General features: G+C 37.7%; 1 protein-coding gene and 1 long non-coding RNA gene across 2 annotated transcripts in view; both read right to left on the reverse strand.

The window, feature by feature from the left end:
* Nucleotides 1-2,221: 2,221 nt before the first annotated feature.
* Nucleotides 2,222-4,377, reverse strand: LOC106940822 (dysbindin-like). The gene is made up of 3 exons (XM_015023650.1): nt 3,620-4,377; nt 3,312-3,440; nt 2,222-3,165 (listed from the first exon to the last, which is right to left on the reverse strand). Exons 1-3 carry the CDS (start codon nt 3,780-3,782, stop codon nt 2,936-2,938), a joined length of 522 nt encoding a protein of 173 aa, XP_014879136.1. The 5' UTR covers nt 3,783-4,377; the 3' UTR covers nt 2,222-2,935.
* Nucleotides 4,378-11,052: 6,675 nt separating this feature from the next.
* LOC106940821 (uncharacterized) overlaps nt 11,053-11,773 on the reverse strand; it is a 3,904-nt gene continuing 3,183 nt past the window's right edge. The window contains exon 2 of the long non-coding RNA XR_001423208.1: nt 11,053-11,431. This is a non-coding gene — a long non-coding RNA (uncharacterized LOC106940821). The remainder of the gene's footprint in view (nt 11,432-11,773) is intronic.

The raw sequence follows: 11,773 nt of genomic DNA on the forward strand, positions 1-11,773 counted from the left end.
ATAGATTGTCTTTTGTTTGTCTCACTATCTCATAGGATCCATCTATCTGGAACCGCAAAGGATCAGAGATTCCTCTGGCAGATGCATCCTGTTAACAGAAAAGCTTCCTTACAGTCACAGTTTGACGCGTCAGTGTGTGTTGGAAACAGTTTTCGTATTAGTCATGTGACTTTCTTATGGCGGTGTGCGCACTGACACGGGGTTTTGCTCTATGAGCTTGGTGCATGCACCGATGCATCGGTGTTGCAGGACCCATCACTATTTGCTAGTATGCTAAAATAAAAACAGCTAATTAACTACTGCACTAGTTTTACATGTAATACATGTAATTTTTGAATGTGCCCAGAGGACACTCACTGAGGAGAGAAAGCATTACTGAGCAACCACAAGGTGGGAGAAAGTGGACGGGGGCTGCTGGGTGACAATCATCTTATTTGAAGGCTCAAAATATTGCAAAATTTAAAGAGGTACAATGTGGTGATATTAGGCCATTAAATGCATCCTACGCATCATGTACACCTCCAGCATCAGATCCACAAACACTTGTGGACTGGAAAATCTGGACACAGACTTGCAGCTCATTTTTACATCCCTAAGACTAATTTAGCTCATTGTCATATAAGAAAGTCGGCTGGAAGCATTTGGTTTCTTTATGTACACACAACTGACACTGTCTCACTTTCTAAAGGTTGTGAACTTTTTGTTTTTCTCCTTCCATTAGTGCCAATATGTATGTGCGATGCAACATATTCACACTCGGCTTGTTTAAGGCAGTTTCCGCTTAAGGTAGGAGGTGCTTTGAAAACCTTTTATTCATTGTTTACTAGTGTTTTCAAATGAACACGTACACGAAACAGCCAAGGATCTGACATTAAACTTCAGTTTCTTTAGACCAATTCTGGAGGACAATATTTAGTTTTGTGCTCAGTGTTACACTGAGTATAGGTGAGGAAGGAAAGTCTCTTTAAAATGTTGTTTTTCAGTTAATTTAATCAAATCCAGGAGCAAAATTCTCAAATGATTTTATTTACCAGCTTATTTTACAAAATTCATTCAAAATAAAAACTGTTTTGTGATTTTTCTTCCAAAGGTCTATGGTTTGAAAAAATTAAAAACAGAAAACAAAGTATTTAATTTTGCAGTTTAATAAAAAAATGTTCAATAAATTTTTTTTATTTTATTTTTTTCTCTACAAACTGTTTGATTTTCTGGGAATCCAATGCCAAGGCATTCTCATTTGATGGTTTTTAAAACACACATTCACCAGGCAGTTGGACCTGGTTGGCTGTGATTTGTCACTTTTTTCAACGATTAAAAATACAGCAGGTACAGGCTTCCTATGTAATAGAACTTGTAAGGAAATCCAGTAAATGGAGAGACATCAGCAGTGGCCTTAACCCTTGTGTGTACGAGGACTGAGGCAAATGTTACAAGTGATACAAATGTGGGGTCGGTTGGACCCCATTTTTAAACACAAGGGTTAAAAAACCGGCTGTCTACAGGTTAAGTGTGACATCCATCATTATAGAACAATATGAGAAAANTATTTTGTGTATATTTTATTCAAATTTTGTGCTTTATCCATGGGACCGGTTTTGTCCCTCTTCTCAAGAATCAATGATGTATATATGCATGTGGAAGTCTTGGGTGTCGTTTTCAGAAATGTATTCTAATTTTATTATGGATTTTAATCACCGATTGCCACAGAGAAAATAAAGTTGCACATTTAAGACATATCCACTGGTGGTGTTACATATCTTAAATTGTCCCATTAACAGTTTTTAAGGAAATTAAGTGATGGAATATGATACAAAAGTAACCTGCTGGACAAGAATAATAACAAAGATGAATGCGTGTCATTATGAATAGAAAAGGGAAGTCAGATTTAAAAATGCTTTGGATAATTAGAGATTATCCCAGTCAAGTGTTATATGTCCAGTCTGGTGTTTTCATGGACTGCTCCAACTTCTCATTGCAGTCCTTACCTGTATTTAATGGAAAGCAACTATAAGTCAGAACAAGATGTCTGAAACATCTGTTGATTCCATGTTTATATTGATGCATAATGACTGGACTGGTTTCATTGTCAGCTCAGCTGTATGTCTTTTCACACAGATCATACACAAGATTTTCCACACAGAATATAACTACAGAACATAGCTACACCTTTCCAGCAAATTTCTATCTATCCATAAAGTGTCAGTAGCAGTCAATACAATTTGAGTTTGGAAAATCAGTTTTATTGGACAAGTGAAGTTTAAACGCAACTCAAAGCAGAGCCTTTTAAAGATTGATTTCTAAAACAAATTAAATCCCAAATGCCTTTGTGGTTCAAGTTAATTTATTACAAATATTTAACACCAAGACAACTTTACTTCAGATGCCTGTCTAATTAGGAATCAAGAGAAGCAACATGCTGCCATACCATACTTTTAACAAAACAACTCTTGTTAAAGGATTTTTTAATGTGAGGTTCTGTGAAATTATTAGAGCTAATAGTTGATTCACAACTCGCAGTTGGACCCAAAATTCCCTCCATCTTGGCGAAGCTGCAGAGGGCTGGTCTGGCAGACTCTGCTTAACTCTGACTGGAACAAAACTCACTTTAAAAAATACCAACTCAAAGTCTAACTTTGTACACAATGAGGTGAATCACTGTGAAGGTCCCCTCCATAGCATTTCTTTAAAAGCTGTAGCATCTTTCAAGTCTGTCTGTTCTCAAATTAGTAGAATATTATTATACAAGTTTTAATCTTTCCTTTTCTTTAACAGTCATGTGATCACTCATTCCCACAGGAGCTAACCCCGTTATCTGAATCAGCTGTGTTAGAGCAGGGACACAGAAAAATGAGGGGCTGTAGCTGTTGAAGACTGGAGTTGAATGCCTGGGTTTACAGGAACAAAGTTCTTTTACTGATTACTGAACTGCAGTTCTTTAATTCTGAGGTTTTTCCATTAGTGGATCTGCTCCATCGCTCTCATCAGAGTCCCACACCGTGCCAACATCCTGCACAGCAGCCAGGGACATGTCTGCTTGGACATCCTCCTCATCTGACTGAACCAGTGGCTCCTCCTGCTGCCACTCTGCAGCCCGGTCTGACTGACTGCTGTTTATGGGAGGAACTTGATTCAAGGACTCCAAAGAGGAAGAATTAAGATCTGGACCTATTGAAAGAAGGTAAGAATGGTTAACTTGTATCATTCATAGTTTTTGCTGTGTCTCAGCGCTAACTCTAGCCAGTTACATCTGATGTTGTAGAGGACTGAATATAGAGACAGGAATTCCTTTAAATCCTCAAATTTAAACAAACCTGAGGTCAGAGAGGATCCACAACTGGAATCTTCACCAGTGGAATTAAGAAAATCATCCAGGGCCTCCAGGTCTGATAAGTTAATAAATGTCATCTGATCTAGAACAGCCACATCGACCCCTGCAGACTCTGCCAACACACATCAGCATACAGTTAGAATTCTGGTGCACCAAAACTCCTTTCAACTGTCCATTCAATTTTACTTAGGTAGCAAGATGAAACCTGGTACATTTATGTTTATCTGATCATTCAGATTGATCCCGTCTTCAGTGGTGCTTAAAATATATGTTTAAAGAAAAAGAAGTCACCTTTGCCCTGTAGGCATCCAGTGGACAGATACTTCTCTACGTCTTGGTTGAAGGCTTCCTCGTAAACCTTCTGTCGCTCTCGCAGCTTCTGCTGCATAACCAGCTCCATTTCTGCCACTCTCTGAGCATGCTCACACTTCAATTCAGCTACAAAAGAAAACATAAACAATTATTAAATACGCAAGCTTTTTCAAGGGAACTGAAACCACTCCATGCCACCATAAAACCTGACTTTTAGACCCGTTATCTTCATAATGTATTTCACCTTTATAAAAGTCAGTCTAACTGAGACAGCAGACTGATGCTTCAAACAAAGGCAGATCAACAGTCTGTTGAAGGCCACACAGTGTGTCCATGTGTTTCTGTCAGTTACTGATGAATCAAAGCTCAAGTTGATGCAGTGAAGTGAGAGATCATTATGAGGGAGCCATCCAGTTTAGGATTGTTTACTTTGTTGCTTGTTCACCATTATGCAAAACCCCTTTCAATATCACTTGAAAACTTTTTTACTAACCTCCCTCACCCCCACACACACACACACACACACACACACACACACACACACACACACACACAAGTAGAATGCTTCTATGGTTGCCAACGTTGAGAATTTGTTATTCTCTCCATTGAAACAACCTTTAACCTGATTATTTGCCCTGAATTCACCTTAGCCAATTGTGTTGAAAACATGATGTAAGCCTGGATGTCATAATCAATTAATAATAATGTATTAATAATAAATTATACGATTAATAATAAATTGAGCTGAAAATACATAATTACCTACATCATGTGTTTATATTGTCAGCAATAATAATAATAATAAACTAGAAAATTCCTGAAGAAATTTAACCGGGGCCTGCCAAAGTGTGCCCGTCGATTTGGACCCAGCGTTCTGATGCTAAAAATTAGCATTAATGCTAAAGAAAGCTTCAGTGTAGTCAATAACCTGTGGAGAGTCAGAAGCATGTGGACTAAACTTTACCTGTACCATTCAGTATGTTGGATAAGGTCAATTTAGCCAAAATGCTAATAGCATGAATGGTATCAGTAGCATGTGGGGTATGACTAGCATGTTGTCTGTCACTCACTTACTCCATTCAGTATACTAAACATGGCTAATAAGTAAAAAAATTGGCTAAAAGCTTATTTTAGGTAAAATGCTAATGCTAATGCACTGGCTTGCGCAAGCCAGTGCCATAGCTTGAGATGAAATGCTATTAAAGGGTCATATTGTTGCACCTCCATAGGTGGTGCACTAACTCGAGGGAAAAAGATAATTAAACTTAATGTAATTGCACCGCCTGCGGCGATGCACTTCCCCTANAGAAGCCATTTGTTTGTTAAATACTTAATGAAACATATTTACCATGTTTGATGTTTGTTGTAAATGACGTATAGTCACAAAGAACGAGATAATTAGTCAAAGTTTGTCGTTTATTGAACGTTCAGAAATTTCAAAGGCTGTTAAGAGTCACAGCAAAGGTAAAAAAGGTAAAACAACCTGAACAGGTGATCAACTCTAAACCACTGGGACCTTTTTATTCTCCGTCTTCTAAGTGAGATAATGTCTGTATTATTATGTCTTACAGTGGAGAGAGAAAAACTCAAAACAGACTCACAAGGAGTGGGTGTGGGAGTAAGGGAGATAGTTCAGAGTGGCAGAGTCTGATCTGCCCCTGTAGCTTCTAACTGCTGCAGGAACTGAGAGTTAAAAGTCTAACTTGAAATATGCTTGCTCTATAATCCAGACAGAGGAAGGCAATGCAGAAATGTTGAGGAAGAAAAGATGAAGAGGCAGGAAGAGAAGACAAAGCTGCTCTAATCCTGTTTCTTACATTTCAGTAACTAATATTACTAATAAGTGCATTTCTTCATGGTATTCCTGAGGATCCAGAGTCAGTTCCTGTTCTCAGATGACTACTTGAATTGGATTTAATCATGGATAGGAGGCATTCAGATAAAAGGGGACAGCAAAAAAGCCAGGCAATTCTTTATTCTAAGGAAATAAAAAAAGTAGGCAGCTTATACAAAAAATTTTAATGCGTTAATTCAATCTTTTAATCCATGAGCTCCTGTCTCAACACTATGTATGTTTCAGGTAACATAGTGAATCAGTTTGGCTTCTGTTTGAAGATTTAAAATAAGCATTTTCCTCCAAAGCCAAAACTGTTGAAGACACAATAATATATTTGAATGTATTTAAAAATAGAGATTGTTCTTTAGCTTTGGAGGAGCTTTCATCATTTCATTTAGAAGTAAAGATGTTTTCTTCCTAAGCAATCTTTTTAGAACTCAGCGGCAAAAATAGTGATGACCAGAAAGTGGGCTCACATTCTGACTATTTCAAAGTCTATGATAGGCTGCCTTTCCGTTTTAGAATTGATTTCAATAGGCACTGACTGATATTTAAAACTCTTCATGGTCTTTACCCACTATATTTTTCAAACTTGCTGATGTTGTAGAGCAGGGGTCCCCAAACTACGGCCCGCGGGCATCCACATTTGGTCCGGCCTCCTGAACAATACCAGAGAGCATTCGGGTTTTTATTTATTGTATTTTCCGGTTTATATGTGGATTTTTTTTCAACCACCAGGGCGCTCTTTAGCAGGAACTGTGTCCTGTAAACTGTGGGGCGCATTACTGCCATCTGTTGGACTTTTAGGGAACCACTTGACTTTTATGTTATTTAATCAGTATGGTTGTTTGCTAGCGGTAGAGCAGATGAACACGTGACTGTTATGAACGCCGCATTCCAGGTTGAATTCTTCGAAGCAATGTCTGTAAGTAAGTAGCAGCTTATACTTCAAAACGAGCCTTTATGTTAACATATGAGAAATTAATATGTTATAGTTACTTTCCCTCAATGGAATATATACTAGTCAGTCCCAGTGACCGTTTCACTCATGGTTTTTGCCCATGTGCTTTCTGGGTAAAAAAAATCAATTGAGAAACGCACCCCCCGTCAACAATGTTGTCTGGCCCCCCACCAGAGAAGGGAAAAGTTATGTGGCCCTCACAGGAAAAAGTTTGGGGACCACTGTTGTAGAGCTTCTTCCTCTGGGTCCCTCAGGTCTCCCTGAAAAGACCTGCTGTTGGTGTAATGGGAATACTCTCAGACTACCCGAGTCAAAACTCATTGATAAGCCTGTCACAATTAATCAATTAATTGGACTATAAATCAAAATGATTTTGAGAATTTCATTTCAGATTATTAATATTTTTAAGGGTAATTTTGTCTACATAGATTTCATTTTCCACTTTATTTATGGTTTCTGTTGTGTGGGATTTCTCTTTCCATTTTATTTATCATTTTTGGTTGTATTTTATTTTGGATATTTAAAATATCTTCCACAGTCTGAAGTGTTCCATGCAAAAGTAATATGTATTGGTCTTTGGGAGGGTAAACTTGCATTATCATCAATATATTTCTTGAAAATGGTCTCAAAACAAAAATATTGTCATCTCTCACAATAATTACTGGGACAATTTATCCTCCAGCAAAATTTGTTATTGTGACCGGCCTACTCATGAATTCAAAAGCCAACTGAATAAGAACTTGAAGAAAAGTAAACACCAGTCAGGCTTTAACTGCAAATGTTTAGGAGCAAAGTGTAAGCAGTGTAGTTCAAAGTGAGGAAAAACATTGTTAAAAATCTGTTTCACCATTGATGTTCATCTCCAAAAACATTTAATATGATTGCAGCAGTAAAATTATCTCTCTTTTTCAGTGTAGCGATGCAACTTAATTTAAAAATATCACTCATCAAGTGCTATGTTAATTAATTTAAGTATTTTATTATCTGGTGTGATAGCTAAGATACTGGATGAGGGCTGGTGAGGAAAAGAGAGTAGAGAACAGGTAGTTATTGTGACATCTGATTATAATACCCAGAGATCAGAAGAAGGACCTGGGCGTCTGCTGGGAACAGTATGAATGGCATTGCAGGCTTTTTCAGCATTAGTGCAAATGGTTTACTAACCATCAGATTTAGTAAACTCCCCTGGTCAATATACAGCCACATGCTGTCACCAACAAATCAGTGGCCTTACTACAGACCAACTCTTTCAGTGCCAAGAGTCACATCTATCATTCATAAACACAGCCTCATCCCTCCTCTCTTCTGCCTACTCTCCTTCATTCTGTCTGACTGGAGTTGATAAAAGTCATCCATGGTGTCCAGAGTTGGTGCAGTTAGCCATGTCTCTATTAGCAGATTCATGCTACTTTCCTGATAATCCCTCTTATGCTGGTGAAGGGCCTGAGCTCATCCATTTCATTGTGCAGAGAGCTCATTTTTCCCATGAAGATAGACTGGATGATGAATCTGTACCTTTCCCTCCTGAAGTGATGCCCAGTGTCGGCACATATCCCACATGGGGCTGGTAGGGCCACTGTTCAGAAGGCAGCACAGCAGGGCAACAGACCATGTATATCTGCTCTCCGATGTAAACAATGTGGCTGTGACAAGGTCTCTAGATATAAGCAACTGTGAAGAGAAAAGAAAACCAAGTTGTCCAAAAAAGAATGTGTGTCCAGACAAAAATTAAAGTACAAACACACATACATGCCTAAATATGCCGCTTGCTAGTGTAGCACCATGTTGCTTAGTATAGTTATAGACAAATTTAACATGACAACAGGGTAGCCAGCAATGTGTCACAAATTAATAAGGTGAAAAACTGCATTGGTCTTCTGACTATAGTAATGCAATTTTACCTATAACTAATAATATAAGGAAAACAAAAACTGTTTAAAAACTAATATTACTTTTGTAATATTTTATCATGGATAAGCAAAAACATTAGTTAGTAGTGATGAACCTTAAAAGTGTGTTGTTATTATTAAGTTAGATTAATAATTAAAATAAAAAAGGGATCATCAGTGGATGAGTAAGTCAATTACTCTTTTTCTAAAAGATTCTAAAAGATAAAGTCATTGCCAGTTATCTTATGAGGCATTACGTTAAATATGTATGAAATGCAGATCTAGAACTGTTCAGCTGTTCACAAGTTCTTTAGTTCACCAGACAGTATCAACTTGGAAAAAATAAACATGAAAAATAAAAAACTACTATAAATTTAAACATTCATTTTTGTTTGTGTGAAATTTGTTGAGGATACATTAGGTTAGTGGCAAGTATGAAAAAAACTTGCTTTGTTAGGGGGTTGTTAGCTAGATTGAGTCCACACTGTAGTGAATTGCCACCTTATAAAGAAACTGAATTGAATAAACTGAATAGATCATTTGAAAAAGTGCATATTCTCTCACATTTGGCTGTGGAGTGATGCACTTGCTCATATTGGCAGGATGCCATGTGGAGTCTGTACGTCCATATGCTGGAGCTGCAACCCTTGGATTCAGAAAGAAGCCTTATTACCGAAACATTGGCCACAGGACATTTGCCTCAAATTTGTTTAAAGGTAATAAAGAATCATCTGAGAGAGCCTGTGCTGCAATAAGGCTGCCATCTGCTACCTGCTCACTATGACAAACAGGAAAAACCTGGAAACGGCACAGTCATGCTACTGTGCTCAGTAATTCAAGTAAGCCAGTTTTTCCATAATCTACTTTCTGCTCTAAGCATGCCGACCATTTTGTTCCCTTTTCACCTTTGACCTTTGTATTTGGTTTCTTTGTCCTCTATATGTATTTATGTGTTAAAACTTTTGTCATTTTTTTGTGGATGTTATTTATGTGTAATAACATGTTATGTTTATGTATTATTGCCAGGTTGAAAATATCTCATTTTAAGGGAGACCTGGCAATGATAGGCAGCAGCAGCATAATCTCAGTAGTGACTACCTGGTTAAATTAAAGTTAAATAAATAAATGAAAAATATATCTCTAATCCTGCACAGCTTCCTCCAGTTCTGTGTACTCAGCCTTAGTTGTTTAGGTTTTAACTTACCCTCATTACATCCCAAGATTGCAACGGCATTTCACTCAGTCACTACAGATGAACATTGACACCCTGCTATGTGATGGAATTTATAGTATTCTGTGAGAACTATTTATGAAAAGTTTTTGTGTACACAGAATGAAAGCACACCTTTTAAACAGTGTATTGGTTTTAATGCGTCACAGGGTCTTTAACTTGAGGTTTTGTTCTTTGCTACCGAAAGAAGGTGGATGTAGATAAATTTGAAAAACAGTCATTCCGATTTGATGGCAACTATAATGCAATACAGCTTATTGCAACAACTTGTAGGAAAAGTCCAGCTGATTACTTCCGGTCATCGATTCTGCTGCAGTTTATCATACTAAGCAGGCCTGTGATGGCAGTAGGAAGGAATGGCCACCACAAGGTTTTTTCTGTTTCATATTTTCATTGCATTTTTATTTTTAGTTATATGTTGTGATTGTTTCCTTATTTTAAGATTGCACATTCAGCTCTGTCCCCCCCACAAAAAAACACCACTTGTGCTGGAGACCTAAGTGGTAATGTGTAGGTTTTAAAACCGTCAGCTTTTTCTTTGGTTCCATGGTGAAAAAAAGTATTTCAGAATATATTAAATATACCATATTTTCCTGAAATACATTTTAAGTATGTTATCAAGTGGATACTTATTTAAAAATGTAAAATTTTTAAAAACATGCTTCTAATACTCTTTAAAATGTATTTTGGTACACTTTCTAAAAGATTCTTTAAATTCAAACTAGAAAATTTCTGAAGAAATTTAACTGGGGCCTGCCAAAGTTTGCCCGTCGATTTGGACCCAGCGTTCTGATGCTAAAAATTAGCATTAATGCTAAAGAAAGCTGCAATGTAGTCAATAACCTGTGGAGAGTCAGAAGCATGTGGACTAAACTTTACCTGTACCATTCAGTATGTTGGATAAGGTCAATTTAGCCAAAATGCTAATAGCATGAATGGTATCAGTAGCATGTGGGATATGACTAGCATGTTGTCTGTCACTCACTTACTCTATTCAGTATACTAAACATGGCTAATAAGTAAAAAAATTGGCTAAAAGCTTATTTTAGGTAAAATGCTAATGCACTGACTTGCGCAAGCCAGTGCCATAGCTTGAGATAAAATGCTATTAAAGGGTCATATTGTTGCACCTCCATAGGTGGTGCACTAACTCGAGGGAAAAAGATAATTAAACTTAATGTAATTGCACCGCCTGCGGCGGTGCACTTCCCCTAGGCATAGGGGATTAATGAGGCTTTTATTTTGAAATTTTCAGTAGGCTACATTTGAAATGGCAACACTAATTCCATGTGTAATAGTGATTGTGTTAAATCAGTTATATAATGCTCAAAGCACAAGTAGTTCAGAATACCAGCTAATTCCTCCTCTATAGTAACATGTTGTAGTTCTGACATGCTGCTCAGGCCTCTGTTTTAACTGAGTCTTTGCCATAGATAGAACTACAGTTATGGCAGTTATGGCTGCTGGTTTGTAGTTCAAACCAGCAGCTCTGCCTTTCTCTGGAAACCTTTGCTATAGCGATTGGCCCTCAGCCAACTGCTGTGTGTGTGAGACAGAAAGCTGGGGAAGGATTTCTATCTTTGAGACACCCATGAAATGCTAATGTTAATGAACTCACTATCCTGAGAAAAAAAACACATACAAAAGCTTAATATTTTTGCACCGCCTATGGCGGTGCACTGTCGTGAGTAGACATTGCAGAGTTTTATTTTGAAACTTTCAGTAAACTTAATTTTCATAACCACACTAATCCAATGTGTAACAGTGGTTTGGTTAATCCACCTGTATAATGCCAAAAACAGGAGGTAGTTCTAACTGCTAGCTGAGGCCTCCTCTGTAATAATTGAGTGTTCCGCCATGTTGTAGTTCTGACCTTCTGCTCTGCCTTCTGTATTAAAGTGTTCCGCCATGTTTAGAACTACAGAGTCTTTGTAGTCCAAACCAGCTGCTCTGCTTTCCTCTGCATTCTGTTGCTATAGTGATGAGACTGCAGTGTGTGTCAGAGACTTTATCTAACGTTATGAGACACCCACTCAGTTTTAATGGAAAAAGCAGTCCGAACGACTGCTTCCTGTTCAGGAGCCGTAAGGCCGATCCAAAAACCGTTTGAAGCATATGAGAGGGCTATTTGTCGTCTCATTTAGTCTCAGTCAGTCACTGCTCTCCTTATGCATTGCTAATGGCATGCCCCAATAAAGCACAGGATATATTAAGG

The sequence above is a fragment of the Poecilia latipinna genome, unplaced genomic scaffold, assembly GCF_001443285.1.
Source record: "Poecilia latipinna isolate Pla-1442-1.1 unplaced genomic scaffold, P_latipinna-1.0 Scaffold3374, whole genome shotgun sequence".
NCBI classification, from domain to species: Eukaryota; Metazoa; Chordata; class Actinopteri; order Cyprinodontiformes; family Poeciliidae; genus Poecilia; species Poecilia latipinna.

Bases quoted from the DNA above. Each gene is read 5' to 3' on its own strand.
- LOC106940822 (XM_015023650.1), bottom strand. From the start codon at position 3,782: ATGTTTTCTTTTGTAGCTGAATTGAAGTGTGAGCATGCTCAGAGAGTG. The intron at 3,441-3,619 runs GTGACTTCTTTT...GTGTGTTGGCAG, and splicing joins TGGATGCCTACAGGGCAAAG to AGTCTGCAGGGGTCGATGTG. The intron at 3,166-3,311 runs GTTTGTTTAAAT...TTCTTTCAATAG, and splicing joins TGGATCCTCTCTGACCTCAG to GTCCAGATCTTAATTCTTCC.